Source organism: Mirounga angustirostris, unplaced genomic scaffold, assembly GCF_029215605.1.
Source record: "Mirounga angustirostris isolate CCGP_5_RB_7025 unplaced genomic scaffold, mMirAng1.0.hap1 SCAF_9, whole genome shotgun sequence".
NCBI lineage: Eukaryota > Metazoa > Chordata > Mammalia > Carnivora > Phocidae > Mirounga > Mirounga angustirostris.
Window position 1 is genome coordinate 5,976,097 of NW_026991717.1, and position 27,137 is coordinate 6,003,233.

Below are 27,137 nucleotides of genomic sequence, written 5' to 3' on the forward strand. Positions count from 1 at the left end.
CTCAAGAACCAGGGGAAGAAGCACTCACAGTCACCTCGCTAAAGAATATTCATTTATTTATAATTATTGCTAAGTAAACTTCTCTTTTAAACGGGAACATAAAAACACAGTAGGGCTTTGCACAAGTGGAATTTCTAAACAGTTGGTTTGTATACACGTCAAAATAAGTTAGGATGGAATTTGTCCAGGAGTTTCCAAGTCACCCAAGAGGCCGCGTGCGCACCTCTCTTGAAAGGTTGGGGGAGGGGTGAGGACAGGAGCCTTGCGGAGACCACCCCCCAGCTCAAATGTGTGAGTTGTGCTGTTTCCTTCTCTTAGCTTTGCCCGGGTCCAAGGCACAGGGCAGGGGGGCGTTCAAGTATCGAACCTCGCAGAGGGCCGGTGCTGATGGTGGGGCTGGGGGAGGAAAGGGGAGCCCCACCCTGGGGGCCAGCCCTTCTCCCTTGGGTTTCCACGACCAAGGCCACTGCACTGGCAGGAAAGAAGAGGAGGAGGAGGTACAGGGTTCTTTTTGGTACCAGGGGAGAAAGACATTGTGGGAAGAGGTAGTTTGCAGGGGGTGAGGCTTCTGCTCAGCAGGAGAAAATGTCTTCTACAGTGACGGGGTCACTGCCACCTGAGGGTCATCATGGCGGGCACCTGGGGGGCGGGGGGGGCGCCTCGGGGTTCTGGAGGGGAAAGGCTCCTGTGAGCCCCCAGCCCTCTGGTCTGCTGCCTCTTAGCGTGAGTGAGCTTTAGCAGAGAAGGAAGGGGCACCTGGCTGCCTGATCCCGAGGCCACCTTGTCCTCCTCTCAGTCCTGATCACAGCCACCCTGTAGCCTGGCTTGGTCCTTCACTAAGGATACAGCTTTGGGGGCGGCTGCATTTCCAGCTGGTTCCCCCCCACCCCCCACCCCGTCTGTTACCCCTCCTTTCCTGGTTTCTGGGCTGAAGTTGGTGGCTTCACCTCCTTCGCGCCTTTGGGGACAGCCCTGCCTGCCCCTCCCCACCGAGGCCTCAGGTGAGTGGGCAGGAGTCTGGGTGCCCTAGCGTTCCTGAATGTGCCCTTTCGTGCCCCGGGCCTGTCTTGGGGTCCCGGGGCAGGAGGGGGCGTGGGGACAGAGGCCAGGAGAGCAGGCGAGCCGGGCCGCGGGCTGAGCGAGTCAGGGGCCACAGGGGCGGTGCAGGCCCCCCCCCCCCCCCCCCCCGCCAGGGCCTGTCCGGCTCCGCCCCCGGCCCCCCGCCCCGGCCCCTCCACGCCTGGGCCAGGCCTGAGCCCTGCCCGGCCAGCCGCTCGAGGTTGGGGAGGCATGAAGCACGCACAGCACACGAGGGAGCTTCCGTTTGGAAAAAGAAAATGATCTCCATCAGAAAAGAATAGGCGACACAGAATTGGAAAGAAAAAAAAAAAATAAATTACCTTCAAAATACCCCTTTTGCTCAAAAAAATTTTTTTTTCTCTATGGTCTTCATTTTCTTTTTAACTATGTTGCTCTTCATGGGAACCTGTTGACTCTTGGCTGTCCACTTCCTCAACATGGATACTTGTTAATAATACAACACTCCAGCCACCCCCCAGGTGGTCCTTGGCCTCCTCTGAGGACAGCCCCTCTCGGTCCCCTGCCCCTCACTCGAGGGGCTTCCAGCTGTCTTAGCGTGTGCCCAGCGAAAGGCACGTCCCAGCTCTGCTCACGTCGGGGGACCCTGGTGCGGTGGCCCGTTCAACAAAGAACTGGATGACATCTGTTGAAATCCACTTTAGGGACACCCACTTTCAAACTGGGGAAGGTGGGGGCCTTCGGGGGGTTCGCTGGAGAGGGCACTAGCTGGGGGCTGGGCTACACCCCGCTTTCCTGAGGCCAGGACCGGGGCTGCATGCATGCCTGGCTCCCGGAGAGCTCGGGAGGCACCAGGAGGTAGAAGGCAGAGGGCCCTGCCTGGCTGTTGATGAACAGGGTGGGGAAGGGGGCTCTGGGGCCTGGGCGTTTTGCAGCCCAGGGAAGGGGGTGGGCTGGGGGCGGGGGGCGCGCAGTGCTGACCAGCACAGGAGCTCAAACATCCCTTAGAGGCAGGAGTTGGTCCAGAGCGGAAGCAAGGCCAGGCTCAAGTTATGTCTTCCTCCAGTGCCAGGGCCCCTCTGCCGGGCCTGGAGAGACCTGAGGACCTGTGCCCTTGTGACCTGGCCCCAGATGGCCCCCACCAGCATCTCTCCCACCCTCCCACAGCAGCAGGCCAAGGAGACCCAGAGCTGGGCCTTCTGTGCTCTCCTTCCTTCCCCAGATGCCTGGGGCCTGTGCCTGGTTCACAGCTGAGGCTAGTAGTAGTCTCCATTTGGTCGAAAAGTCCCTAGTGGTGCAAACGACTCGGTGGGGGCGGGGGGGGGGCTCGGGACAGTGGGGCAGTAGCTTCTGGGCCGCGGCAGGTGCAGCCCGCAGCAGCGGGGCCTCCCCCCACGTCCCACGCCCTCCCCGCCCCTGCTGGGCGGCCCAGCTTGCGCTATAGCACGTTGTAGTAGGCCATCTCCTTCATGGCCTGTCCGGTGAGGACGCTGGCCTCGGCGCTGCTGTCCACCCCGGCGTAGGCGTAGGCGTTCTCGAAGTCCTCCATCTCCTGCTGGCCGTCAAGCTCGGAGGGGTCAGTGCCTGTCAGCTCCATCATGGGGTCTGCAAGAGAGGGGCACAGTTAGGCCCGGATGCCGCCTCCTGGGAAGAGCCAGTCCCTTCTACACGGAAGCAGAGGACCTTTCTCAAGAGAGGACTTCCTAGTCATTGCTTCCAGAGGATTCTCCGCTGCCTCTCTTCCTTCCTGTGCCGGGAAGCCCCAGGCTCCTGGGGCTTCTCAGAGGGGTCAGCAGACCTGAGCGCTAAAGCTGTGTGTGTTGGGGGAGGTGGGGGGAGCAGTGCAGGCCTGGCCCTGAACTCCTGTTTGCCCTCCGAAGTCAGCCCTCCTATGCATCCTCTGCAGTGTTTTGCATTGGCCCCCTTGGCCACGTGAAAGCCTGCTGCTGTACGTCATGTTTCTACAGCACCACTCACTTAGCGTGTGAACTATGGAACTGCCCATACACCGTCTCATGAATGCTCACGGCAATCCCGTGCAGGAGGTCAAAAGGAAGTTCAGAGGAGTTAATCCACTTGCCAAAGGGCGCCCAGCAAGTGCGTTGTTTTGGCCCACTGTGCTGTTCTGCCTCAAAGGGCGGAAGGGAGCCCTTTCTAACCTCTGGCTTCCTACCAGCCTTAGCGCTTTAGACCGGCTTTGCCCAGTGGTCTCCTTAGGCCTTGCTCTTCGAGGACAAACACCCAAGGTAGGTCAACAGAGATGCATGAGGCAAAAACTCCAAGAGGCCTCTCGTAATTTTATCAATTTGAAATCTTACTGTAAAGTTCTTAGCGTCAGAACAAAAGCCAGGTGGAAAGCTCCGCAGAGGAGGCCCGGGGCTGCCTTCCATCCGAGGGAGGGAGGGAAGCCCAGGGGATGATCTGGGGACCCTGGGAAGCTGGCTGCCAAGGACTGTGGCTGAGCCCCAGTGTGTGTTCTGCCCCTGTGCACCTAGGAGAAGTGATGTGTTTTGGGGAGAAACAGACCCCAGTCAAGGGGGTGGTCCTGACAAGTCTAAGGCAGGGTTTTGGCACTTCTAACATTTGGGGCCATAATTCTTTCCTGTGGGGGGCGCTGTAGGATGTGCGTGGTAGGACGGCTAGCAGTTTCCCTGGTCTCTACCGGCGTCACTCCAGGAACAACAATCCAAAACGTCTCTAGACTTGGCCAAATGTCCCCAGGAGGCAAACTCACCCCCAGTAAGAACCAGTGGTCTAAAGGCAATTCTACCCCTCGCCAACGAGTGGGTCAGGAGTGAATTCAGGCCAGTGAATCATGACAGGGCTGCTTGTGAATTCTTTGAATTCACACGATTCTCACTGGTTTTTATAGAGCAAAGGGAAGAGGCTCTTACTGTCCCACTGGCTGTGCACAAGCCCTGAGCAGCATGCCGCCCTAAAGAACAATGGCAGCCATCTTGTGACCATGAGGAAAATCAGAGCTAACGCTGTGAACAGACGGAGGGAGCCTCACCCTGGTGTCATTGTTGAGGGGCTGACTCAGCCAACTCTGAAGATGGCCTGGATTTCAAGTCCTTTCTGAATCTATTTCATTATTGTTTAACGAGTTGGGGGGGGGTCTATTACTCATCTGACAAACTGTGAGTCTTTCTGACTTTATAAAACAAGGTTAGCTGTTCCAACTCCTAAAGATACTAGGCTGTTCCTTCCTCAAATCCTAGTGCCATACCTTCAAAGGATACAGTTCACTAAACACTAAAACAAGCTAACAGTGTACCATTTTTTACAAGGACATTGATCCACCTCTCAGATTTATTAGATGGTTCCATCTAGAATGTACGCTGCCTTCCTCCTGCGTAAGTGTGAAGCCTGAGCTTTTCAGACCAAGGTTATATGCGAGAGGCGGATTGGCTTGGGTCCCAGCCATTCAAGTGCCAATCACTCTTTTACTGTCTGTCATCTGGTGCAGTCAGGAAGAAAGCAGTCCTCTGCAGCCCTGGTTACTGACCTCAGACAGAAAGAGCGTGTGCCTTCACCACCCCCTGGGAGCAAGGTGTGCAGGGACAGCTGTTTCCAAAAGGACAAGTTCTGCTCTGGTCCCTCCTGGTGGGTTAGGTACATGGCGGGTCTGCTAGACTGTAGCTGTCAAACCCTACTGCACATAGAATGATCTAAAGTGCTTTAAAGTGCTGATCCTAGGCCACATGCCAGATCAATTACATCTGACTCTCTGGGGCTGAGACTCAGGCATCAGCATTTTAAAAATTCCCCAGGTGCTTTCGATGCGTAGCCAAGTTTGAGAACCAGACCTTGAGAGTCCAGATCAAAGGTTCTCAAAGTGAGGTCCCTGATCAGCAGCTTTGGCATCCCCTGAGAACTTGCTGGAAATGCAAATTCTGCAACCCTACCCCAGACCTACAGATTCAGATGCCCCAGGGGTGGAGCCCTGCCATTTGTTTTAACAGATTTCCAGGTGATTCCAATGCATGCCAAAGTTTGAACCACCACTCTAGTCCCACGCCTCTAAAACTCTACTGTGCAAACAGATCGCCCTGGGATCTTTTTTGAAGTGCAGATTCTGATTCAGGAGGTGTGGGGTAGGGCTGAGTCAGCAGTTCTAGCAAGATCCCAGATGATCCTGATACTGTTGGTTCTCGTACCACATTTTGAGTTGGAAGGGGCTGCAGAGAGCACCTCTATGCAGCTAATGGGGTTGCATCCTTGCTCACAAGAACGGAAAACCGAGGACACCCGTTTCTGCCAGAAAACCCAGGCCATTCACTGGTAAGCTGCTGCAAAACCAAAGCAGGGTGCCTGCAGCCATCCCCCAACATCTGACTGACTGCTAGCGAGTAACGTCATGCAGGCAGGTCCACTCACCCGTATTGTTCCCTCTGCTACTTTGTCTGAGAAGACATGCCAGACAGTCAACTAGCTCCAGACCGTTCAGGGAGCCTTCCTGAGGTGCCATCAGCTCTTTCTTCCAGGAGAATCTCTTAAGTCCCTCCTCCCCTCAATAAGGCAAGAGAGACGAACGGTCTTCCACGACTGACGAGTGTGGAGGGCACAGGATATCGCTCACACTTAGGGATGTTATAAGCTACCAACCGCAGAGGTGAGGCCCCTCCCCTGAGTGCGTGGCCTACACTGTCTTTGGCAAGCACTGTGAAGAGTGTGACGGACTGCATTACACTTTTTGCCTTGGCCGCTGGGAAGCTCAGAGCTCCCCCGGGCTGTCCACAGACCCTCCCATGGTACAGTTGGGATCGACCTCACCCGGCTTCCCTCATCTCTCCAGCCTGCCCTTTTCCCTTTTGTTACTTCCTTTCCCAGCCAACCATTTCTTTTAAATGTCACTGTCATAGTCATAACAGTGTCTGTCCTCCCCCGCCCCCCATGCCCAGGTGCTGTGATCTTCCCTGAGTTACCTAACTTCTCTGGCCTTCAGTTTCTGCATCTGTAAGATGGGGATAATTAGCAGAGCCAACTTCACTGTGGGGAGCACGTGAGTTAATAAAGGCCTGGCACACAGTCTGCACTTGATCAGTATTAGTTAGGATTTTTATTTCTTACTGTTTACGTGAGCCCGCTGAAGTCCTCTGAGGAACATAAATGCCCCATCGTCAGCACCAGGACCACCTTCCAGGGTACCTCCCCCCTAGGCCGGAGCCCACCCCAGTGAGGTCTCAGGCCTGGCCAGCCTCCCCCCGGCCCTGACTGGACGGGAGGCTCCTGAGTGTGCCGTGACAGGACCACTCCTGTGCCGTCCGCTGTGCGTGGCCCACCCACCTTGGCTGTCTAGGCCGATGTCCATGACACCATGCTTGACCTTCATGTGCCGGCTCAGGTTGCCCTTGAGGTTAAACTTGCTGGAGCAGTAGGGGCACTTGAAGGGCTTGCTGCCCGCGTGCAGGTGCATGTGGCCCAGCAGGTTGTACATGCGGTTGAAGGACTTCCCACACACCTGGAACACACCAACTCGGCATCAGGAGCCCTTGGGGAGCCTGCCCTCCCTGAACCCTCAGCCCACTCCCACCTCCCTGCTGGGGCTCGAATCCCATTGGCTATGGACAGCACTCACTCTGTCCTTTCCTAGGTGACCCCAGAGGCCCGAGAGCCAGAGACCCAAGCCAACTCTTGCTGGCCGCTGTTCCACTCTCCCTGAGCTGGAGTTACCAAAAACCCAGGGCTGGGCTCTCACACTGAGTCCCACGCCTGGGCTTTTCCCCTCTGGCTGTGCAGGGACCTTCACCCCGTCCCCAACTTCCAAAAAATACCACCTCAACAGCGTATAAGCTCTGAACACCACGGCCCACAGCACCCCACCCACAGCACCGAGCCCGGGCGTTTTCACCCCCGAACTGGGTTCCCCTGCTTGCACTGGCCAGGCCGGCTCCGGGCAGGTGTTAGCGGCTGTAGTCATGCCGACCTGGGGCCACCCGTGGGGACGTCCTGCCTGGGGGCCCTGACAGCCTGGTACCTTGCATTTGAATGGCTTCACAGGCGAGTGTACAATCATGTGGGTCTTGAGGGTCTGCTTCTGCACGAAGGTCTTAAAGCAGATGTGGCACTGGTAGGGCCGGACGCTGGTATGGATCAGCATGTGCCGCTTCATGTTTGCCTGCAGGGTGAACTCCCGGCCGCACACCTCGCACTTGAACTCCTTCACGCCCTGGCGGGAGGAGGGGCGGGAGGGGTGATGGTCAGGCCATGCGACGGGCACAGCTCCTGGAAGTGTGTGTGTGTGGGGGGGGGGGGGGGCGGCCACAGTACCTGAATGTATGCACAGCTTCTAGAAAGCAACTTCCTGGGGGTGGGTTCCAGACGGGTACCCCTTGAGGAAAGCCTCTGGGAGAATGTTGGGGCGGGGCCACTGACTCCAGGAAGCCTTCTAGTTCCTACCCACACACCTGCTGTCTCCTGCCCACCTGGGCAGGTGTACCTCTAGGTTCATACCAGCGCACCAAGGCAAATGTGTTCATTCATTCGTTCGTCCGTCCATCCATCCATCCATCCATCCATCCAGCAACCATTTACTGGGCACCTGAGACAAGCCCAGCATCACGCCAGGCACCAGGGATCTGTGGCCAAGATGAGAGCCACAGCCTGGAGGACTGTCCTCAGGTCAAGGGCACATCTATGTGTTTTTCCCCTCAGTGTTGTCTCTCAGTGGTCCTTCTGGTTCATGGACCCCTTTGAGATTAAAAGTGTGGACACTCCAGGAAAAATGACACTTGGATCTGAATACAAGAGTTCTCAAACCTCCGGAGCCCATCCACTTGACCCCTTGAGAGTTTTCCGAGCTTCCCTGGTAATAAGAACCAACCACCTTGTTGCATATACAGCCTCTTGGGAGATTCCTCCCTGGAGATGCCGGGCCAGTAGGCCCAGGAATTTTTAGTCTCAACAAGTCCCTCAGATGATTCTTATCATTGAAGGAGTTTGGGACACTTGGCCCCAGGAGACAATGATTCCAGGGGCAAACCCTCTGGTTTATCGTAACATGCTCGTCCATGGTCTGGAGGGGGCCCCCGGAGTGGGACAGGGCGTTGTGAGCACAGGGGGTCCCATGTACTGCCTGGGGAGGAAAGTCAGGACAAAGGTTGGGAGTTGATCTCTTTGCCGAGGCAGTAATTTAGTAGACCCCCGGTGGGACAGACATGTGGGTGCGGGCATGGCTGCTGTCTGCTTATGTGGGACAGTTTCGTATTTTGAGGTGCCTGTGTCTATCTCTGTTAGCAGACAGGGGCTGTGGGGCGCGTCTCTACGCTCACCTGACACACTGAAGGTGTGTCTGACCACCAGGGGGACCTGCCTCGGGGCGCTGACTCCCTAAGTGCATATGATGTGCATGCTGTGCAAATTTAGGCTGATGACAGGCATGTTTTCCATTTTACCGGCCTTTGATTTTTGTTTTCGGTTTTTCTTCACAGTATTATTTCTCTTTTAACACTTTGCAGACTCGCAGGGATTTTTAGTAGAGGAGAAAAATGGCACAGAGAGGGCCCATGTGCTTTTGGTTGCCCCTCTTTTCCCTGCAGACACGAAGTCGGTCGGTCATCTGGTTTCACTCAAGGCACGGTCCGCTTTAATGGCGGAGCCCAGACTCAGCTTCAGAATCCTTCTTAACATCACACTCCGGGCAGCTATACCAGCTGACTGGGGAGCAGCTGCAAAAGCCTACAAATCATCTCTGCTCTAGTAGAAGGCGTTCCCAGGGCCGGGAAGGCTGGATTCTTGGGCTGGCAGGCTATCACCCCCCGACTCGCTGCCGCGTTCACTGTGGGAGGTGAGGGCACAGGCTGGACCCCGAGTGGCCCTACGGTGGCCATTACAGAACGAGGGAGCTCTCTACCTTGAGCTGCAAAACGTGAAGTTGGTTGGATTTGGGGTGGAAACGATGGGGCGGGCTAAGTGCCGGAGCGAGGCTGTGGGACCCACAAGGCCTCATTCCATCTGCTTGGACAGAAGGGCCTCTGGGAGGGGGTGGTGACAGTGGTTGAAAGGCAGGGTGGCTAGCGGCCTGAGGGGAGGGAGAGGACGGTGGGGGACAGTGGGTCAAAGTGATCTCGGGGACACAGTGGACAAGGACAGTGTGCTCCCCACCTTCCATCCCTACAAACCGCTCTGTCTAGTTTATGTCCTTTTCCATAACAAATATTTTTCCTTCTATCTGCTCCCTTTTAAAAATGAAATATATTCCAGCTTTTCCTAAAGGTAGGTCCCAGGTTTTGATACAGTTTTGTAATTACAAGGAGCAAAGGAAACCTTCTCTACTTCTGACCGGCTCGTCCACCGCCCTGTGGCCTCCCGGTCTCTGCGTTCCCGGAGGGTAGGCTGCTTCACTGATTCTCCAACTGGGTTCCCTGGGACCTGCCGGGGTTCCTCCAAGAGTTCATTCAAAAACTTCAAAAAAGACTGAGGGTTCTAGAGGGGAGGGGAGGGGGGGGATGGGTTAGCCTGGTGATGGGTATTGAGGAGGGCATGGAATGCATGGAGCACTGGGTGTTATACGCAAACAATGCATCATGGAACACTACATCAAAAACTAACGATGTGGGGCGCCCGGGTGGTTCAGCCGTTAAGCGTCTGCCTTCGGCTCAGGTCGTGATCGTCGGGTCCTGGGAGGGAGCCCCCATCGCTCCCTGCTCAGCGGGAAGCCTGCTTCTCCCTCTCCCACTGCCCCCTGCTTGTGTTCCCTCTCTCGCTGTGTCTCTCTCTGTCAAATAAAAAAAGAAAATCTTAAAAAAATACACAAAAAACTAATGATGTCATGTATGGTGATTAACATAACATTAAAAAAAACAAACTTCAAAAAAGTAAGTTTTACTGTTAAGAAAAAAACCCTGAGGGCACCTGGGTGGCTCAGTCGTTAAGCGTCTGCCTTCGGCTCAGGTCATGATCCCAGGGTCCTGGGATCAAGTCCCACATCGGGCTCCCTCCTCGGCGGGAAGCCTGCTAGCCCTCTCCCACTCCCGCTGCTTGTGTTCCTGCTCTCGCTATCTCTGTCTCTGTCAAATAAATAAATAAAATCTTAAAAAAAAAAAAAAAAGATGGGCACCTGGGTGGCTCAGTTGGTTAAGCGACTGCCTTCAGCTCAGGTCATGATCCTGGAGTCTCGGGATCGAGTCCCGCATCGGGCTCCCTGCTCGGCAGGGAGTCTGCTTCTCCCTCTGACCCTCCCCCCTCTCATGCTCTCTCTCTCTCATTGTCTCTCTCAAATAAATAAATAAAATCTTAAAAAAAAAAAAAGAAAAAAACCCTGAGTTTCAATTGTATTTTTTTCTAATACTCCTCCCAATGAACATGTAATTATAAACGTAAGACAGGTTCATCTGCGTCCCACCTCTATTGACCCCTAAATGATCTGAAGCAGGACTTTGGGAGGCACTGGGTGAAAGGCGGGCAGGAGGAGAGGGAGGAGCCTCAGGCCTGGGGCCACGCCCCCGGGGGGGAGGGAGGCCGCCGGGGGAGGGGCAGAGGCGCCAGGGGCTAGGCCCCGCCCCTCCCCTCCCCGGGGAGGCCCCCCCGCCCCCGCAGCCCCTCCCCCCCGCCCAGGGCGGCCGGCAGCCGTACCTTGTGGGTGAGGGAGTGCTGCTTGAGGTGGTGGATCTGGCTGAACTCCATGCCGCACTCGGTGCACACGAAGGGCCGCACGTTCTGGTGCTTGAGCATGTGGTTCTGCAGCTGGCTGCGGTAGTGGAAGGACTTGTCGCACTCGAGGCACTGGTAGAGGGTGGGGCCCTGGTGGGAGGCCAGGTGGCGCTTGAGCTGGGTCAGGGTGGAGAAGTCCAGGCCGCACTCGACACACACGTGGCAGCGGCCGCTCTCGTGCTTCACCTCGTGCGCCTTGAGCTCGCTGGGGTAGGCAAAGCCGCGGCCGCAGAAGTGGCAGCTGTAGGGCTTGACCTCCGAGTGCAGGAGCATGTGGCGCTTGAGGTGGCTGGTCTGCGTGAAGGCCTTCTGGCACACCTGGCACTTGTGCGGCCGGGTGCCCTGGTGCGTCAGCAGGTGCGTCTGCAGGTGGCTGGGCTGCTTGAAGAGCTTGCTGCAGTGCGGGCACGAATGCGGCTTGATGCCGTTGTGGCCCAGGATGTGCGTCACCAGGTTGTACTTGGACGTGTAGGACTTCTCGCACATGCGGCACTGCCAGCGCTTCTGGCGGTCGCCCGCCTCCACCAGGTACGAGTCGTCGATCTGCACGTTGATGTCCAGCCGGTCCAGCTGGGCCTTCTTGTGGCGCTCCGCCGTCGAGCCGGCCGCGTCGGCCTCGAACTCGCCGGCCTCCTGCCACACGAAGCCCTGCTCCGGCTTCACGGGCTCCGGGGACTCCATGGTGGCGGCCTCGGGATCGCTCAGGGGGGCCAGGGGGGCCGGCTCAAAGCCACACTCGGAGGGCAGGGCCTCCGGCCCGGGCAGCGCCATGCCGGGCTCCGGGAAGCCGTCCCGGGCCGGGTCGGGGAAGTGGGGGTCGTACGGGGCCGCGTCCAGCTCGGGCCTCGGGGCTCGCGGCAGGTGGCGCAGCGTCCGGGGCTTGCGGCTGAAGGCGCTGAGGTCGATCATCTTGACCGCGCTGCTCTGCACCAGGGTCTCGCCGCCGCCGCCGGCCACCTGGGCGGGGGCCTCCGCGGGGCCGGCATCCTTGTCGTCACCGGGCACGGACACCTCGTAGACCTCCTGCTCCTCCTCCTCCTCCTCCACCTTCTCAAACTTGACCTTGGGCACCAGCCGCACGGGCGGCCGCGTCTTCCGCCGGGTGTGCTTCTCGAAGGCCGCCTCCACCTCCAGCACCTCCTCTTCTGCCGGCTCCTCCAGGGCCCTCCCGCTGCAGGCCAGCTGGTAGACGTCGGGGCCCGGGGGCCCGGGCTCCCCCGCGGCCGACCCGGACAGCTCGGGCCCCAGGTCCGGGTAGAAGGCTTCGGCGCTTATGGTGGCTCCGAAGAGCTCATTTTCCGAGACCAGGCCCAGCACGGCGGCCTGAGCCAAGGACAGCACCACCACGGCATCCGTCTGTGTCCCTGAGTCCGTGAAGCCCTCCATCCCGCGCGGCTGGCTAGGAGGGCATCGCTGCAGGGGGAGAACGGAGCGTTAAGACTGCCGGTTCCTGGCCGCGCACACAATAGACACACACGCATGTAGCCATTAGCTTGGCTAATTTGGGCTGCATTGGTCCCCGGCGTGTTTCTCCCCCTGCCTTGGGAACAGGACGCACTTGTCATTACGGGGACGCCCTCTGTGTGTCTGACCATTTCCCCCATTCCCTGTGGGATCCTGGACAAGCCCTGCCCCCTCCCTGGCCTCAGTCGGCCCTCCTGTAACAGGAGGGTGGCATTTCCACAGCGGTTCTCAGACTATGTTCCCCATAATGTCCTTCCAGAGTTCCTCCAAAAAGCCGATTTAAAATCGCAAAAAATAAAGGCTCCTTTCTTTTAAAAATCCATTTTAGAGTACCCATCTACTCTCAAACGTGATAGACACCTCGCTTCGGCACGTTCTGTGGCCCCACTGGCTTTGTTCCCAAGGTAATTAATTTTGCACAGACCTTGAGACTGTACAGTGAGGTGTTTGGGGTTTTAAGAAATATATATATTGCCGGGAGAGGGGGTGAGGTGGGGGAAAGATTTAAAAAAATGTTATATATATATATAGCAAAAACAAGGCAACACACAAACATAAATTAGGTGCCAAGGTCCATCTCGGCGGCTTATCTGTGAAGCCTGATGTTACAGGACTCCGTCACAACAGGTGATTGTTCTGGATTAGCTAAGTATTACACATTTAGATATCTAAATTTATGCCGATTAAAAGTACAGCTCTCCTCGGATTTGCACACTGGCGTTCCACGTAGGATGTGATCTGGTCGAAGGGCCCGTGATCACGGCTAACACGTTCGAGAGCACTGTCTGAAACGAATACAAAAGCCGGCTCCCAGGTTTGCAGGCATGCGCTCTGACCCAACGGGGTCTTCTAAAAAAGCCAACACGCCCACCCGCTCCGGTCCAAACCCCGGGAGCACCGGCTCCCTGCCTTCCTAGGGGCGCAGTCTGTGTAACGGGCCCTTGCATGTGATTCTCCCACCGGCGCCAACGAGCTCCTGGCTCCTCCCACCAGCCTTCCAGGCTTCCCTCAAATTGCACCTATTTCTGGGACTCACCGGGCCTCCCTGGGCCCTGGCGCCCTCTCCGGGCCTCCCCGGGACTGCGTGTGCCCCGCATGTGGGAGGGCCTCCTCTCTGGCCTGGGACACTCGGCCTGATTGCAAGGCCCACCTGGTTTGGCGCAGGCACACCAGAAGTGCTCCATAGGAAGGGGAAAGCTATTACTGGGCTGGCTCCTGGCTGCCTGGCCGGCTCTGACCTCAGGGTCAGGGTCAGGCACATGGCGGGCTGTGGCCCTTCCTCAGGAAACCGGCTCTGGGCCTCGTATCTCCCTCCCCCCACAGGCCAGGGGAGCTTCTCCTTCCTGAAGCCGGCTAAAAATAAAATACCCCAGACAGGAATTTAGCTTCCTTGAAACGGACACTAAAGATTAAACTATTAATCTTAAAGTCAGACTCTCATGAGAGGGTCAGGTGGGACATTCCCACTCTCCCCCCCCACCCCCCCCAGACCACCAGTCTGACACAGCACCCAGGGGCAGCCCTCATGCCAGCTGTGGGTTTGAGCAAACAACATGCTCAGCACTTTTTCTAGACTTCCCTGAAGTCAGGGCCAGGGAGGGAGCAACTGATCCCCAGCAGCAGAGCTGGTGTTGGGCCTTGGCCCTGGGTTTGGAGTTCAAATCTGACTTTTGCCCTTTTCTTGCTCAGGCACATCCCATAGCATCCCCTGCTCGTGGGGTGGTGAGTGCAAATGTTGGCTCCCTCTCTGTCCTCCCTTCCGCGGCCCCAAAGCTGGCACCTCCCCCCCACCCCACCCCCAGCGACCTCAAGTGAATGGGAGCAAAGAAGCCATCATCCCTCTGGGAGATGAGCCGCGGGAGCGGGGCACAGGTCTGGCGTGGGCCCCCGTGGGGCGGGTCACCGTCCAGTTTATCATCAGGGCTAGGACTGACCTTTTGGAGTGAAAGGGGCCACTCCTAATGATCACACCAGCCCCTCTGGCCAACCAGGCGTCCCCTTCCCCTGGGAGCAGGCAGGCAGTTTTGACTTTGGGGCTGGAGTCAATGTTCCTGTGACAGGAGCCTCTGCCTGGGTGTGAAAGGGGACCTGCCCAGGGTTCTTGCTCATGAGGGGTTTGTGCCCATGTGGCGTGGGACACAGGGGAGCCAACAATTAACCCTAAATGTGGGCAGAAGAGCTAGCTTCCCATTACCAAGTGCTCACAAGGTCCCAGGTGAGCCATTTACTCCTAAAACAACCCCATGGGGGGGGGTGGGGGCGGGATGCACCCCATTTCACAGCCCAGGAACCCAGGGCCTCAGTCACAGGCTCGAGTGTCCCATCAGTCAGGACAGAGCTGGGTCTGCACCCAGGCGTGTGGGCCCGACAGCCCAGCCCCATCTGGGCCCCATGCCTCTAGCTCTGCTCCTTTAATCTGTACCACCTGGTAGGTCGCGTCACAGCTCTGAGCCCGGCCTCGGCTCCCAGGTGCTGCCCTGTGGTGCCCAGGGTCCGAGGAGCCAGCAGGTGCTCAGGCGACCTGCAACTGGGAAGCCTCAGAGCTGTCCCTGTCCGGCTGGTCCGGGACCCCTCCAGGGCAGCTAGAGCCCCTCCACGGCTCTCTACTCATACCGCACTTCTTGCTGGAACCCTGCATCAGCCCCATACCTGCCTGGCCAGTCAGACCCCTGCTCTTCCCGTGCGCCGGACAGACACTTGCCTGAGCAGAACACCGCACCCCGCCCCCACCCCCCACCGCAAGTGCACGTTCAGGCTGCAATGCGGGCTGCACGTGTGTGCGTGTGCGCGCGTGGGTTTCAGATGGGCTCTGTTTGTTGAGACAGAGGCTCAGAAGAGGAAGACAGGGAATCTAATTTACCTGCATTTTGCATGCGTGCTCCGTCTACCAGACACAGAAACGAGGAGTGGGAAGGTGGGGACACTCTGCAACCCAGTGTTCCTATTTCTCCTCCTCCTGGGTCATCTTTTGGGCATCCTCCCCCCCTCCGCCCCACTGGCTACAGCCCTCCTGTTTTATGCCCTAGCTCGAGGCCTGGAGGAGAGCCTGCCAGGTGTGTACCACCTGTGGGCCAGGCGCCCCCTCCTCAAGGCCCCCCCTTGTGTGGGGCTCAGAACCAAAGCTCACCACTGTGTCCCAGAGAAAGGGGAGCTCAGGCCTTCCTGGGCTCTCCACGGCCTCGCTAGGAGGTGAGGGGCATCCATCTGGGCAGGATGCAGCTCAGCCTCCTGCCAGGGCACCCTTGGTTCCCAATGTGGAGAGAAAGGACATGGCAAAGGCAGGAAAACAGAGGAGATAGAATAGCTGCTTGGTTGTAGCCTAAAGAGTGGGACTGGGAGTGCGGGGAAGGGAGGCCATGGCGGGGAGGTAGGAGGGGCAGCCCTATTTCCCAGGGCCCAGCATCACCCAGGCCAGCCCCCTGGGGAGCGCCCCAAGCCTTACCCTCTGAGGCCCAGCAGGAGGCCTTCCCCACCCGGGCAGGGACCCGGGCCCCCAGAGCGCTGTCACTTCACCTACTGCTATACTCTAAGTGTTCCCGTCAACACCGACACTCTTGTCAAATGCATTAAGGGGTGACTTGCTGTGTGATGCTGGACGAGTCACCTGACCACACAAGGTCTTGGTTTCCTTGTCTATAAAAAAGCACACGTGGCTTCTTGGAACGCTGAGGGCAAGTTAATCCTTGGCCTACCTGCCTGTCACCCCGGGTCCCCTCTGTGAGATGTGGCAGCACCCCTGTTCCCCCCACACTGTTCTAGAAGAGCCTTTCCCGTCAGTGAGAGCCCCTCCACGCATCCCCGCTCTGAGAGCAGGACAGGGCTGGGGAGCTCGGGGTGGCCAGTGTCCCTAGAACATACACGGAGGGCAGAGCTCGGGTGGAAGGCACTGGAGGCCTGGTCTGCCTTGGGGGCCCTGGGAAGGAAGTGACCTGCAGGTTATTCTTTGAGTAAATTCTACCACCAGGACATCCTCTCAAGAAACAACTGACAGCATAGGAATAATGCCCTGGGGCCTCTGCCAACCCCACTCTGGGATGTCCCCATGCGCTGTGACCCGTTTACTGTGATGACTATTCCTTGAGGGTCTAGTAGGTGTCAGGGCCTGTGCCCCCACAAAGGCTGCACGGTGCTCCGGGCTTCTGCTGGGAGGGCAGGTTTGGCCCTTGGCCCCTTCATCTTGGCCTTGGACCACCAGGTGGCCCAGAGGCTGTGTCTCCAGTCCTGCAACTGAATCACCGACTCAGCCACAGCTCCCGGGTACCCACGAGGTGCTGGGTACTGGTCTTGATTGTAGGGATACAGTAGAGAGCAAAATAAAGTTGCAGCCCTCAAGGAGCCACCCTGAGCGAGCTCAGTTAACAGTGGAAGTACCGGGATCTGGGGGGCGGGGGAGGCAGGGGCGCAGCACTGGGGCCCGGTGGGGGCAGGGCTGAGGCCTGGGGCCCTGCAGAGACAGTTCAGGGCCCAGTAGAGAACAGAGGATGGTCTCACTCCTCGGTCTGGCATTTGCACCCTCTGGAATGTGGCTCAGGGTCCCTTTCTGCCCCCGGCACCAGCTGCACCCCTTGGGGGGGTGCATGCCCATGCGTGCAGGGGCTGCGGCTGGGCCCTCTGTCCCCCGGGTGTGGACAAGCGGAGGCTGGGGTGGGGCGGGAGGGCAGCTGGGCCCGGGGAGGGGAAAAGGCAGTCGCAGGTATGTCCGGGGCTGTAAGCACTCGCAGCAAAACTGCCCGCTGTGTCCTTGGCTGTCTTCCTCACTGCAGACCTCAAGGTGAATCCCCAGAAAGGAAGAGGAAGCAAAAGCCAGGGCTGGAGTCTTGTGCAAACCTCAGGGCTCCTTGCCACAGTCTCACTTCTGCTGGCCCTGGGCCTCACTGGACTCGGCCCTGGGCCTCCCTGGACTCGGGGCATGAGGGCCGTGCTGAGGGGGCGGGTGGGGATGGGGTGTGGCGGCCAAGGGGGAAGTGTGCGAGTCTCTCTCTGCCTCAGCTTCCCCTTTTCTCTATGGGCAGATTTGCTGAGCCCGCCTCCAGGAGTCAGGGTGGCTGGGCCACCAACACAGTGCCTCCAACCCACAAACCACACAAGAGCCTGAGGTACACGTACACTGTGTCCAGCCACTTCTTTCTACAGGTAAGGAAAGTGAGGCCCAGGGAGGGGACTGGTCCAAGGTCACACAGTGAGAAGGTGAGGCAAGGACTAGAGTATAGGCTGTGGGCCCCGGAGCCTATCCTCAGCCACATGGCCTGCAGGATAAAGTCCTCACGTCTTAGCTGGCTGCTCAGTGTTGTCCCCAGCTAGGCTCCACCTGATCCTCCATCAAGCCTTCCTGCCTCTCTGCAGTGTGTGCGTACACACGCACACAAAACCGGTCTTCTACCTCAGGGCCTTTGCACAGGCTGACTCCGCTGCCAGGCCTGCCCTTCCCTGGCACTGAGTGAATACCCCCTTATCCTTTAGGATTCCCCCCTCCAGGGAAGCATTCCTTAGCCTGTGGGCAGGGCAAGGGCCTCTTCCACAGCCTGAGGCCTCAGGTTAATTTTCCTATAGACTCGGCTGGGCCATGGTGCCCCGCTGTTTGCTCAAACACTAATCTAGATGTTGCTGTGAACTATCCTGTGGATGTGATTAACATCTACAACCAGCTGACCTGAAGTAAAGCAGACTGCCCTCCTTAATGTCAGCAGCTCTCAGCCAATCGGTTGAAGCCTTCGGAGAACAGCTGAGATTTCCCAGAGAAGGGATTCTGCCTGAAGACCGAATCACGGAAATCCTGCCCGCGTTGCCAGCCTGCCAGTCTGCCCTGCAGATTTCGGACTTGCCAGCCCCCACAATTGGGTGAGCCAATTCCTTAAAATAAATCTCTCTCTTTGTATATATATATATATATATATATATATATATATATATATATATATACATCCTACTGGTTCTGCTTCTCTGGAGAACTCGGTACAATCACGCTGATTCATAACTGTATGTTTATGATCATCTCACCACCAGCCGGCCCACCCAGAGGATAGTGACTGTAGGGAAGCAGAGTGGGCCCCGTAGGGGAGTGTCCTGGGGGACAGACACCAGGCTAGAGGAAGGGGGAGGAAAGAGCTGATAGCCACTGAGGCACCTAGAATGAATGAATGAGACCGGGGGGGTGGGGGGGGGTGGGAATCCTTGCCTGAGAGTTCCACAGACGCTTTGCTCTTCTGTGCCCTTTTAGCCACCTCACCCCCGGGACAGTCCTGCCTCCTCCACAGGGGTGGACTCCAGGCTTCACAGAGAGGGTTTTGCTCTGGCAGAGTCCCCGGGGGCTCGGGCCCACGAGCGCGGCGCTATTCCCACCTGTGACGCCTGCAGAGGTGGGGCCAGTTCCTCCCACAGGCCTGTTCTGAAAGCCCTTCCCTTCTCCATCTCCTGGAAGGCCCCAGGCACCGAGACTCATCCTGGGGGCCCCACCTCTGCTTTACAAGCCGAGAGCTGAGGTGGGCCTGGCTGCCACAGGGCCGCCACTGTGTGAGGGAGGTCACAGGGACCCCTTCACCCAAGGAAACGAGGGATGGAGTCCCCGTGGCGAGAGGCACAACCTCGGGCCCACTGTATCTGTGTGACCTCTCAGACTCAGACTCTCCCGAGGGCAGACATCCTGGCTTCACAGGGTCCAAAGGCCTCGTTTGATTAAGAGCACAGTGCCTGGGCCTGGAATCTCCAGGGATATTTTCTTTCTTTTTAGGTTTACTTATTTTTAGTAATCTCTACACCCAACGTGGGGCTCGAACTCATGACCCCGAGATCAAGTGCTCCACACTCTTCCGACTGAGCCAGCCAGGCGCCCTGACCCTACCTTCTTGAAGCTGTGACAGCCCACCCCGCGTGGGCTCCTTCCTCTCCCTCCCCTATGGGCACCTGCCCCCCTCCCAGCGCGGGGCTACCCCACACAGCTCACCCCCACATAGGCAGTGCACACGGCAGCTGGACCCAGACCTTGGCCTGCTCCTCCCCATGCCCCAGTGGGCTTAGGCCAGACGGGTTCCTCTCTGGGAAACATGGCTATGCATCAGGCCTCACACCCTTAACCACAGGAGCCGATGCCCAAGGACTTCATGCAGGCGTGCCGTGAGATGGAGTCAGGCCAGGACACGAGTGGGCAGAACTCCTGAGAAAGCCTGAGGTATGGGGGGTGGGGGAGGCGGGCTGGGGGCTGTGCCCGGCTCTCTGAGGAGGAGGCCACCCACACTTCAGAGGAGCAGAGCCCTGGCCCCAGGTGGACTGAAGCACCTTCAGGGGGGCCTGGGGAGAGTCCTGCTCTCTGGATGGGGCCAGCCCCTGCTTCTAGCCTGGGGATCCCTTGCTGACAGTCAACCCCCTTTGTCCTGAGGTCAGGTGGGTGGGTCTCTGATCCTTGTAGAAATGAGCCTGTCTAAAACGACCCAGGCATCTGATGCAGAAATTATGGGAGAAATGCCACGCCGTCTGCAGAGCTACCCACGGGACCCAGGGTAGCTTCCCCTTGATGCTGGTGTGGGAGTGATATGGTGTCTCTGATCTGAAGTCACCAGGCCCCCAGAAGCTGTGGGCCCCGGGTCCTCCCACCTGCTGCCCCACCGGCTCCCTGGGCAGATGCATCTGTTTCTTTACCACAAAGGAAGGAAGCTCGGTTCTCCCACAGCGGGACAGTGGCCCTGCTGAAGGCCCTTCACCACGGCCACTCGGGCTGTGTACCCTCAAGGCTGGCTTTGGAATCCCATCGGCAGGGCTGGAAGGAACTCTGTGGACCCTCCTGTCCAATGCCATCATTTAGAGATGAGGGAAGCGACGCCCCAAGCCCTCCCCCCACCACAGGGACGAACCTGAGAGCTCTTGATTCCTGGTAGGTTTCTGCCCACCATGTCAACAAACACGGTGGCCACTCCCACCGGGGTGTCTGCCTTCCAAGGCCTGGGGGCCTCGAGGGAGGGCACGGTGGGATCAGGCAGCAAGGGATTCAACCAACCTGCAGGAAGTGTCTTGAGTTCTCAAGAGTTGGCCCTCACACCTGCCCCTTGACCTCAAAGGCTAAAACAGTCCTGGCTCCCCTGCTCAGGACCCAGGCCACTTGCCCTCCTCCCACAGTCAAGGGCAAACATCTCCACCAAGGACTTAGAAGAACTTGAGCGTGATTGGTTTCTCCCCATGTGGCAGCTTCTCAGCATGCTGCTCGTCCCCTTATCATCCCCCAGACACGTGGGCTTTTTTCATCTTTAACAGACCTGCCCGCACACAGCCTTTTCATACGCTGTTCCCCCTGCCTGGAATGCTCTTCCTCATCTTTCACCTTTCAACGGGGCAGCCCTTTGGAAGCCTTCCCTGACTCTCCTCATGACCCCAGTCAGGTTTGACTCCCCCAAGTTCTAAGAAGCTAGACATGCAATACTTTTCTTTCCTGGACCTTATTAAAAATCGTAATGATGTATCTCTTTACGTAACTACTGGCTTGCTGTCTGGCACTCCGGTTAGATCACAGCCGACAAGGCCAGGGCAAAGAGCACGTCTGTATGCTTCCGCAGCTCATTCCCAGCAGAGTGCACACCCAGAACGAAGACTGTCCTTTTGAGAAGACCCATATTCAAGTGCAAAGAAAAAAAAAGAGGCCCGGGCGCCTGGGTGGCTCAGACGGTTAAGCGTCTGCCTTCGGCTCAGGTCATGACCCCAGGGTCCTGGGATCGAGTCCCGCATCGGGCTCCCTGCTCCTTGGGAGCGTGCTTCTCTCTCTCTGTCTCTCATGAATAAATAAATAAAATCTTTAAAAAAAAAAAAAAAAAAAGAGGCCCTTTGCTGAGCCCCGGGTGGAACCAGCCTCCTCCCTTGAGCCTAGACTTCCTCTCTTCGAGCTCCAGGACCAGTGCCTGCTCCCAGGAGAAGGGACAGCAGGCCTCATGTTTCCGGAAAACTCCATGTCTTTCCTCCAAATCCAGAAGCAAAAAGCACATCTGCCCTCCAAACTACTACCCTCTGCTGGACCCAAAGATCACCAGCTTCCTGTCACAGGGAAAAACAAACAAAAACTTGGGCTTACGAGTTCATGGGACAAAGATAAGAATCACAGATGAAGGAACGACAGGGGCATTTATTGGGCTTGAACTTTGTCAGGCCCCGTGATGAGCACACACAATTTCTAGGCTTCCGGGCAGCCCTCTGGGGTTGGGAGGACCATTTCCGTTCTGTAGTTGTGGACACGGTGGCTTGGAGAGAGGCAGCCCCTGCAGGGTGGGGAGTCTCCCCAGGGCCCGGGCCAGCGCTGGGCGGGGAATGAGGTTTCCGGGTTGCGTCTTCTACCCCTGCTGACCTCAGTTTCCCCGCCAGGGCCGGAGTCAGCCCTGGGAGCCCCTCCTGGCTTCCCTTCCTCCTCACCAGGCCCCGCCCTCTCGGAGACCTCAGCCTTCTCCATCCTGTCTTCCTTTCCCTCCATTCCTCCCCTCCTTTCGTTTCCGTGGCAACCCCATCCTCTGCTCTGCCACTCGGTCCTGCGCTCCCACCTCCTCTTTCCTCTTTCATCTCTCCCCTCCACGTGGGGTATGGTCCACATGCCCCTCTGTCCTTTGCTTCTGGTCTCTCACTCCCTTTTGCTATGCTTTTATCTCCTTCAATGTTCTCTTGTCATCTCAGGGCGACATTTATTTACCTCTTGCTTAAGAAAAAAGAAAAAGGAGGGAAGGAGGGAAAAGAAACCCCCGTTTCACCAGCCTTGGCTTCTCTAGTTGAGTCCCAGCCACCATTCTCTTGTGAGTGCCACCCCCGAATGAGCCCCCTGCCCGCCACCATGCAGGCTCCCCACGACCTCACCTGTAGAAGGGAGGAGGCAGACGCACGGCGGGGAGGACAGCTGCGAGGTATCCGGGTGAGGGCTCACTGGGGGCAGGCACTCCGGGGGGTGCACCCTGCTTTCCTGAGGCTGGGCTGGGGGAGACGCCGGAGGCCCCCTCAGGACGCAGCAAGGGCAGGACCTAGAGCGTGGGTTAAGCCAGGTCCAGAATCCCTCCTCAGTGTGGCCCACGAAGGCCCACACGCACACTGCCCCGAGCCGCCTGCCCAGGCCCCACGCTGCGGCACACGGGGGATGCCCATGTACCAGGCAAGGTACACTCCCGCTCCAGACAGGATGGTGGATCCATCCATTCTTCAAGATTCACTCTTCACCGTAATCCTAAACTGCCTCTGGGAAAAGGAAGCGTCCACTCTTCTAGCCAGCTCTGCGTCTCCACAGCTTAAGGCAGATAGAAGGTGGCCAGCCCATTTCCTTTCAGCCATTGTTTACTGAGCCTGTATGATGGACCAGGCGCGTGATACAGGCTGTCCCATGGAGATGGGCATCTTAATTTTCATTTTACAGATGGGCAGACTGAGGCTTGGAAAAGCTGTCACTTGTCCAAACCACACAGTCAGTAAGAGGTAAAGGTGGGCTTTGAACTGATTATAATCATGTTCTTCCCCTGTGATGTCCCTTCTTCCTGGGTCCCCAGGAGGACAGGGTTAGCCCCCCCCCCCATCCTGCCTTCTGCATTTCTGTGCTCAATCTGGAGTGATCAGAAATGACGGGAGAAACAAAGAGATTTACCACAGAAATTATAAGTAAGCCGACTGTCGCCGTGGCCCCAGCGTCTGAGTGACAGAGGACAGATAGCCTGGCAGAAAATGATGTTACTCTCCTCTGAGACCAAAGTCATCTGGAGAAGAAAGGACCATGGATCTTTGGGCGCCCCACAGGCTTGTGAGCCTCTGTGGAAGTTGTGACTGGCTCCCTAAGTCCCGGGACTCAAAGGCTCTGCTGGAGGAGCTCCCGGCCCACCCTGTCGGGTGCAGATGGCAAGGCCTGGCCACAGGAGGTGGCAGGTCCCGGCGCCCAGGCCAGCTAAGCCCACAGAGACCCCCATGACACAACAGCTCTGCTTCTCCCCCAAGAGGCTCGCTCAGCGCCTCAGGAACCCCGGGAGCAAGGCCTGAGGAGGAAGAGATAGGAAGCAGCAAACAGGGATGGGGGAGTAGGGAGGGGCAGCCCCTGGCTCTGCAGATGAACAGAGTGGGGAGGAACCTGGCTCTCAGGCTGGCAGGCCCGGCCTGCACCCCTATCTTTGCCACTTACGAGCTGTGTGACCTTGAGCATTTTCCTCAACCTCCCTGGGCCTCAGTTTCCCCATCTGTAAAATGGAGTAGGGATACGGAAAGGCCCTGCCTTAAAGCTCCTCCTTCAGGTCAGGCTTGTAGATGATGAGATCATGTATATAAGGGGTGGGATCCGCATAACAGGACCCACTTTACAGAGACGTCTGGTGACGTGCCCCGAAGTCACCAGATCACCAGAGAAAGGTGGAGGTTGGGGTTCCTTCTCGGATCTAACTTAAATGCGTGTGCTTTTAAGGGCAAGGAGATCGGGGAGATAGAATTTGGTAACAGTGCTGGAGCATAGGAAGGACTAGGTTTCTAGGAGCTACTGTTCGTCTTCTTCCCATCACCATCCACTCTGTTGGGCGAGGCTGATGCAGGCTGCTGGTGGGACCCCAAGATCCCCACTCTCAGGGACCTCATAATTTGGTTAGAAGGATAAGACTAAGAACCACAAAACAGAAGAGCAAAATAGCAGGCAGGAAATGAGCCCTAAATGTGTGGGGAACCACAAAAGGACAAAGTAACGATGCTTTTCCCTCCTCTATTTCAACGTAAGGGGTCAGGAACATTCTTCCTTGTCAAGTGGCCCTTCGGGAGGCCACAGAGGCTGTGGAGTCAGCTGCATCTCTCACACGTCTGTTTGTGTGAGCCCATCTCTTCTGCGATAGGGGACAAAGGTTCCCATTTTCCAGAGCTCTCAGGAGGTTTCACTGAGCCCACTAAGCCCAGTGAGCATGATCCCCGGTGCTCAGGACACAGAGTCGGGCGGAGGGGTGGGGAAGCCTCGAGATGGGGGAGCCTGGCTAGGAAGCCCCCACCCCCAGAGATGCACAAGGACTGAAGAGGGCCTGCCCGGCTGGAGGCAGAGGATGGACGAGGGAACGTAAGGAGGACAGAAGAGCAGCGGGCAGAGAGAAGGGACGAGGATGGGGGAGGAGGGTGGCCTAGACCCAGAGCCCTCCCCTTCCTTCCCACTGCCGCCGGTGTGAGTCACCCCGGGGCCTCCATCCCGGCAGAGCCCCTGGCGTGGCTGCCTCCTGATGCCCATGCCGTGATCAACATTTATTTTGCAGTCACCCACACACCCAACTCGAGAACGGATTTATGCCAGGAGAGGAGTAAAAAAAAAAATGCCTCTCTCATTCACGTAAAGCCTCCAGGGATCTCCCGGGGGGAGGGACCGCTGGCCCAACATTTAGGCTGACAGCGTACACAGGCAGACATCAGACATGTATGCCGTCCACACAGGCTATAATCCGCGGCAAGCAGGAGCAACGTGCAAATCCATCCATTCTTAGTCACCTTCATGCAGCGAGGCGAGGGACGAGGTGAGGGTCGGGACCCACGAAAGGGGTGGGAGCCCGCGTGCATATGCACACTCAAAGACCCTGCACACTCAAAGACCCGGCAGACTGGCCGGGGAGGAATGCATGTGGGGGGGAGGGAACCCGCAGTTTAGCTGTGAGATAAAAGGGTCGGCGGGAGGCTGGCAGGGAAGGCCGGATGGGCATCCCAGCCGGGGGCTGCTGGGTTGTTACGTCCCGGGAGCCAATGCCCAATGCCGTGGGCCAAGGCAGGCCTCATCTGCAGGCTGGAGGAGAGGTGAGGGGAGTCCAGGAAGGCAGGGAGGCCTGGGAGGGAGAGCCAGGAGGGGCGCTTAAGGGCAGGTCCCCAGCAGGGAGGCGGATCCACAGACTCAGAGGAGAAGGTGCTGCAGGTGGCCAGCTCAGCCCAGAGCGCGATCTGGTTTCCTCTTCAATCTAGATCACAAAGGACGACACTCAGGGCCTCCAGAGGCCTCATCTGCCGAGTGGTGAGCTCTGGGTCGTGGATCCCCAGGTACAAAAATTCAAATGCATGTGGTGCTGGGACCCAAGGGCCAAAATGACTTTAATGGACATGACAATCATAAATATCTGGCCTTCAGCAGAGGGGACCGTGGTCCAACTTGAAGGCTTCCTCCCCACTGTCCTGTGGGGATGTAGAGTCAGCCCGGCCACTGCCTGGCTGAATGGCCTTGGGTGACTTGCTTCAACTCTCAGAGCCTCAGTTTGCTCAACTGTAAAATGGAGATACCAGCTGCCCACCCTACAGAATGGTAGAGAAGATTAAATAAGATTCCGGAGTGAAGGTACCTGGCATGCGGGCTGGCGTTTGGTAAATGGTGATTTTTTTTGGTTTCACCACTATAATATATGGGCACACACAATGTGAATCACCAAGGACCCAACAATATCTGGCATGTCCTTATTACTACTAAAAATATGCTCTTACCACTCCCATGAATGAGCACGACCACTTGGAAAAAGCATCTGCTATTGTGAAGGAGAGAAAGTAGCCAAATCGGGTGCACGGGGAGAGAGGCTGGAAACGAACCTGACCTTATGGAAGGTTCTAGTTTAGTTCTCAGCCTGCACAGGAGCCCCTGGCTTGTCTGGGGACAGGCGTTCCCGACCCCAGTGCTTGTGGGCTGCAAGGGTCCCTCGGGCCCCAGGCCCAGAGGAGAGCCCTTGGAGAGTCCTCGGAGAGGCAGGAAAGCCTTTCCTGGCCGGACGTGGAAGCCCTCCTCATAGGTGCCCGACATCGTCTCTTTTCTGAAACTTTACAACCCATCAAGGCAGCCCCAAAGACCAAATTCCTAAACAAATCACAAAACCCAACTGTCCTCGGGCACCTGGGTGGCTCAGTCGTTAAGCGCCTGCCTTCGGCTCAGGTCATGATCCCAGGGTCCTGGGATCGAGCCCCGCATCGGGCTCCCTGCTCGGCAGGAAGCCTGCTTCTCCCTCTCCCTCTCCCACTCCCCCTGCTTGTGTTCCCTCTCTCGCTGTCTCTCTCTCTCTGTCAAATAAATAAATAAAATCTTAAAAAAAACCAAACAAACAAACCCAACTGTCCTCACGCGAGTAGTTGATTTCTGGGACCCCTGGGCACCTGCTCAGTCTCTCAGAGCTGGGATGACTCACCATCAGCAAACACAGCCCTGATGGGTCACAAGGTGAAGGGGAGACGCTGAGAATGAGGACTCCCCCTCCCCCCCAACCAACGTGCTGGCCCAGATTCCCTGAAACAAAAATGCCCAGGAAGCTTCTAGTGAGAAAGCCACATTCCCGGACACATGCACAGGTCAGGGGGCAAGGGTCACCCTCCTCCCTGCGCCGCAGCCGGGACCTGCCTCCGAGAGGCTCCACAGAGCCCCTCCTCCAAACGCCCCCGGATCTGGGTGCCAAGTGCAGGACAAACACAGGCTCTTCTGGGACTCCGAGAGCGAGGCCGGGCGGGGGAGGGAACAGGTCCGCTCATGCAGGCACAGCCCTCCCCGGCTCCCCGGTCTGGCCACTGCTGCGGGGTCCTCTCTGCTGGTGGCCAATCTGGGCAGGGCCTATTCCCGCCCCACAGATCGGGGGGTGAGGATCCCGACGTTAGCCGACTGGCTGGCTGTCCTGGGAGCTGCAGTGCCGGCCGCGCCTGCTCGAAGGGCATTACCGAACTTAGTACTGACCGCTGTCTGTGTGGTTGGTACTAGGACCATCACCCTCCCGTCCTACACATAAGGAAACTGAGGCACGGAAAGATTAAGAACACCTTTAGAGCAGTGCTCCCTGGGACTGCTTCCATACTGATGCAAGCGGATAGCATTTAGGGTTTTTTGTGTTTTTTTAAGATTTATTTACTTATTTGAGAGAGAGCATGTGGGAGCGAGTGGGGGGAGGGGCAGAGGGAGAGGGAGAGAATCTCAAGCGGACTCCCTGCTGACCATGGAGCCCGAAGCGGGCTCGGTCTCACCACCCCGAGATCATGACCTGAGCTGAAATGAAGAGTTGGACACTTAACCTCCTGGGCCACCC

General features: G+C 57.5%; 1 protein-coding gene and 1 long non-coding RNA gene across 3 annotated transcripts in view; one reads left to right on the forward strand and one right to left on the reverse strand.

The window, feature by feature from the left end:
• Positions 1–33: 33 nt before the first annotated feature.
• Positions 34–27,137, reverse strand: part of ZNF710 (zinc finger protein 710) — a 65,842-nt gene continuing 38,738 nt past the window's right edge. For both annotated transcript variants that reach the window (XM_045899400.3, XM_064569879.1), the window contains exons 2-5: positions 10,615–12,105; positions 7,019–7,210; positions 6,328–6,502; positions 34–2,643 (exon numbers count right to left, since the gene is read on the reverse strand). In XM_045899400.3, coding sequence (XP_045755356.1) covers positions 2,477–2,643; positions 6,328–6,502; positions 7,019–7,210; positions 10,615–12,078 — 1,998 coding nt within the window. In that variant the 5' untranslated portion in view covers positions 12,079–12,105 and the 3' untranslated portion in view covers positions 34–2,476. The remainder of the gene's footprint in view (positions 2,644–6,327; positions 6,503–7,018; positions 7,211–10,614; positions 12,106–27,137) is intronic.
• On the forward strand, positions 19,157–20,912 carry LOC123862259 (uncharacterized). Its single transcript, XR_006795179.3, has 3 exons — positions 19,157–19,321; positions 19,796–20,020; positions 20,697–20,912. It is a non-coding gene; the product is annotated as an uncharacterized LOC123862259 (long non-coding RNA).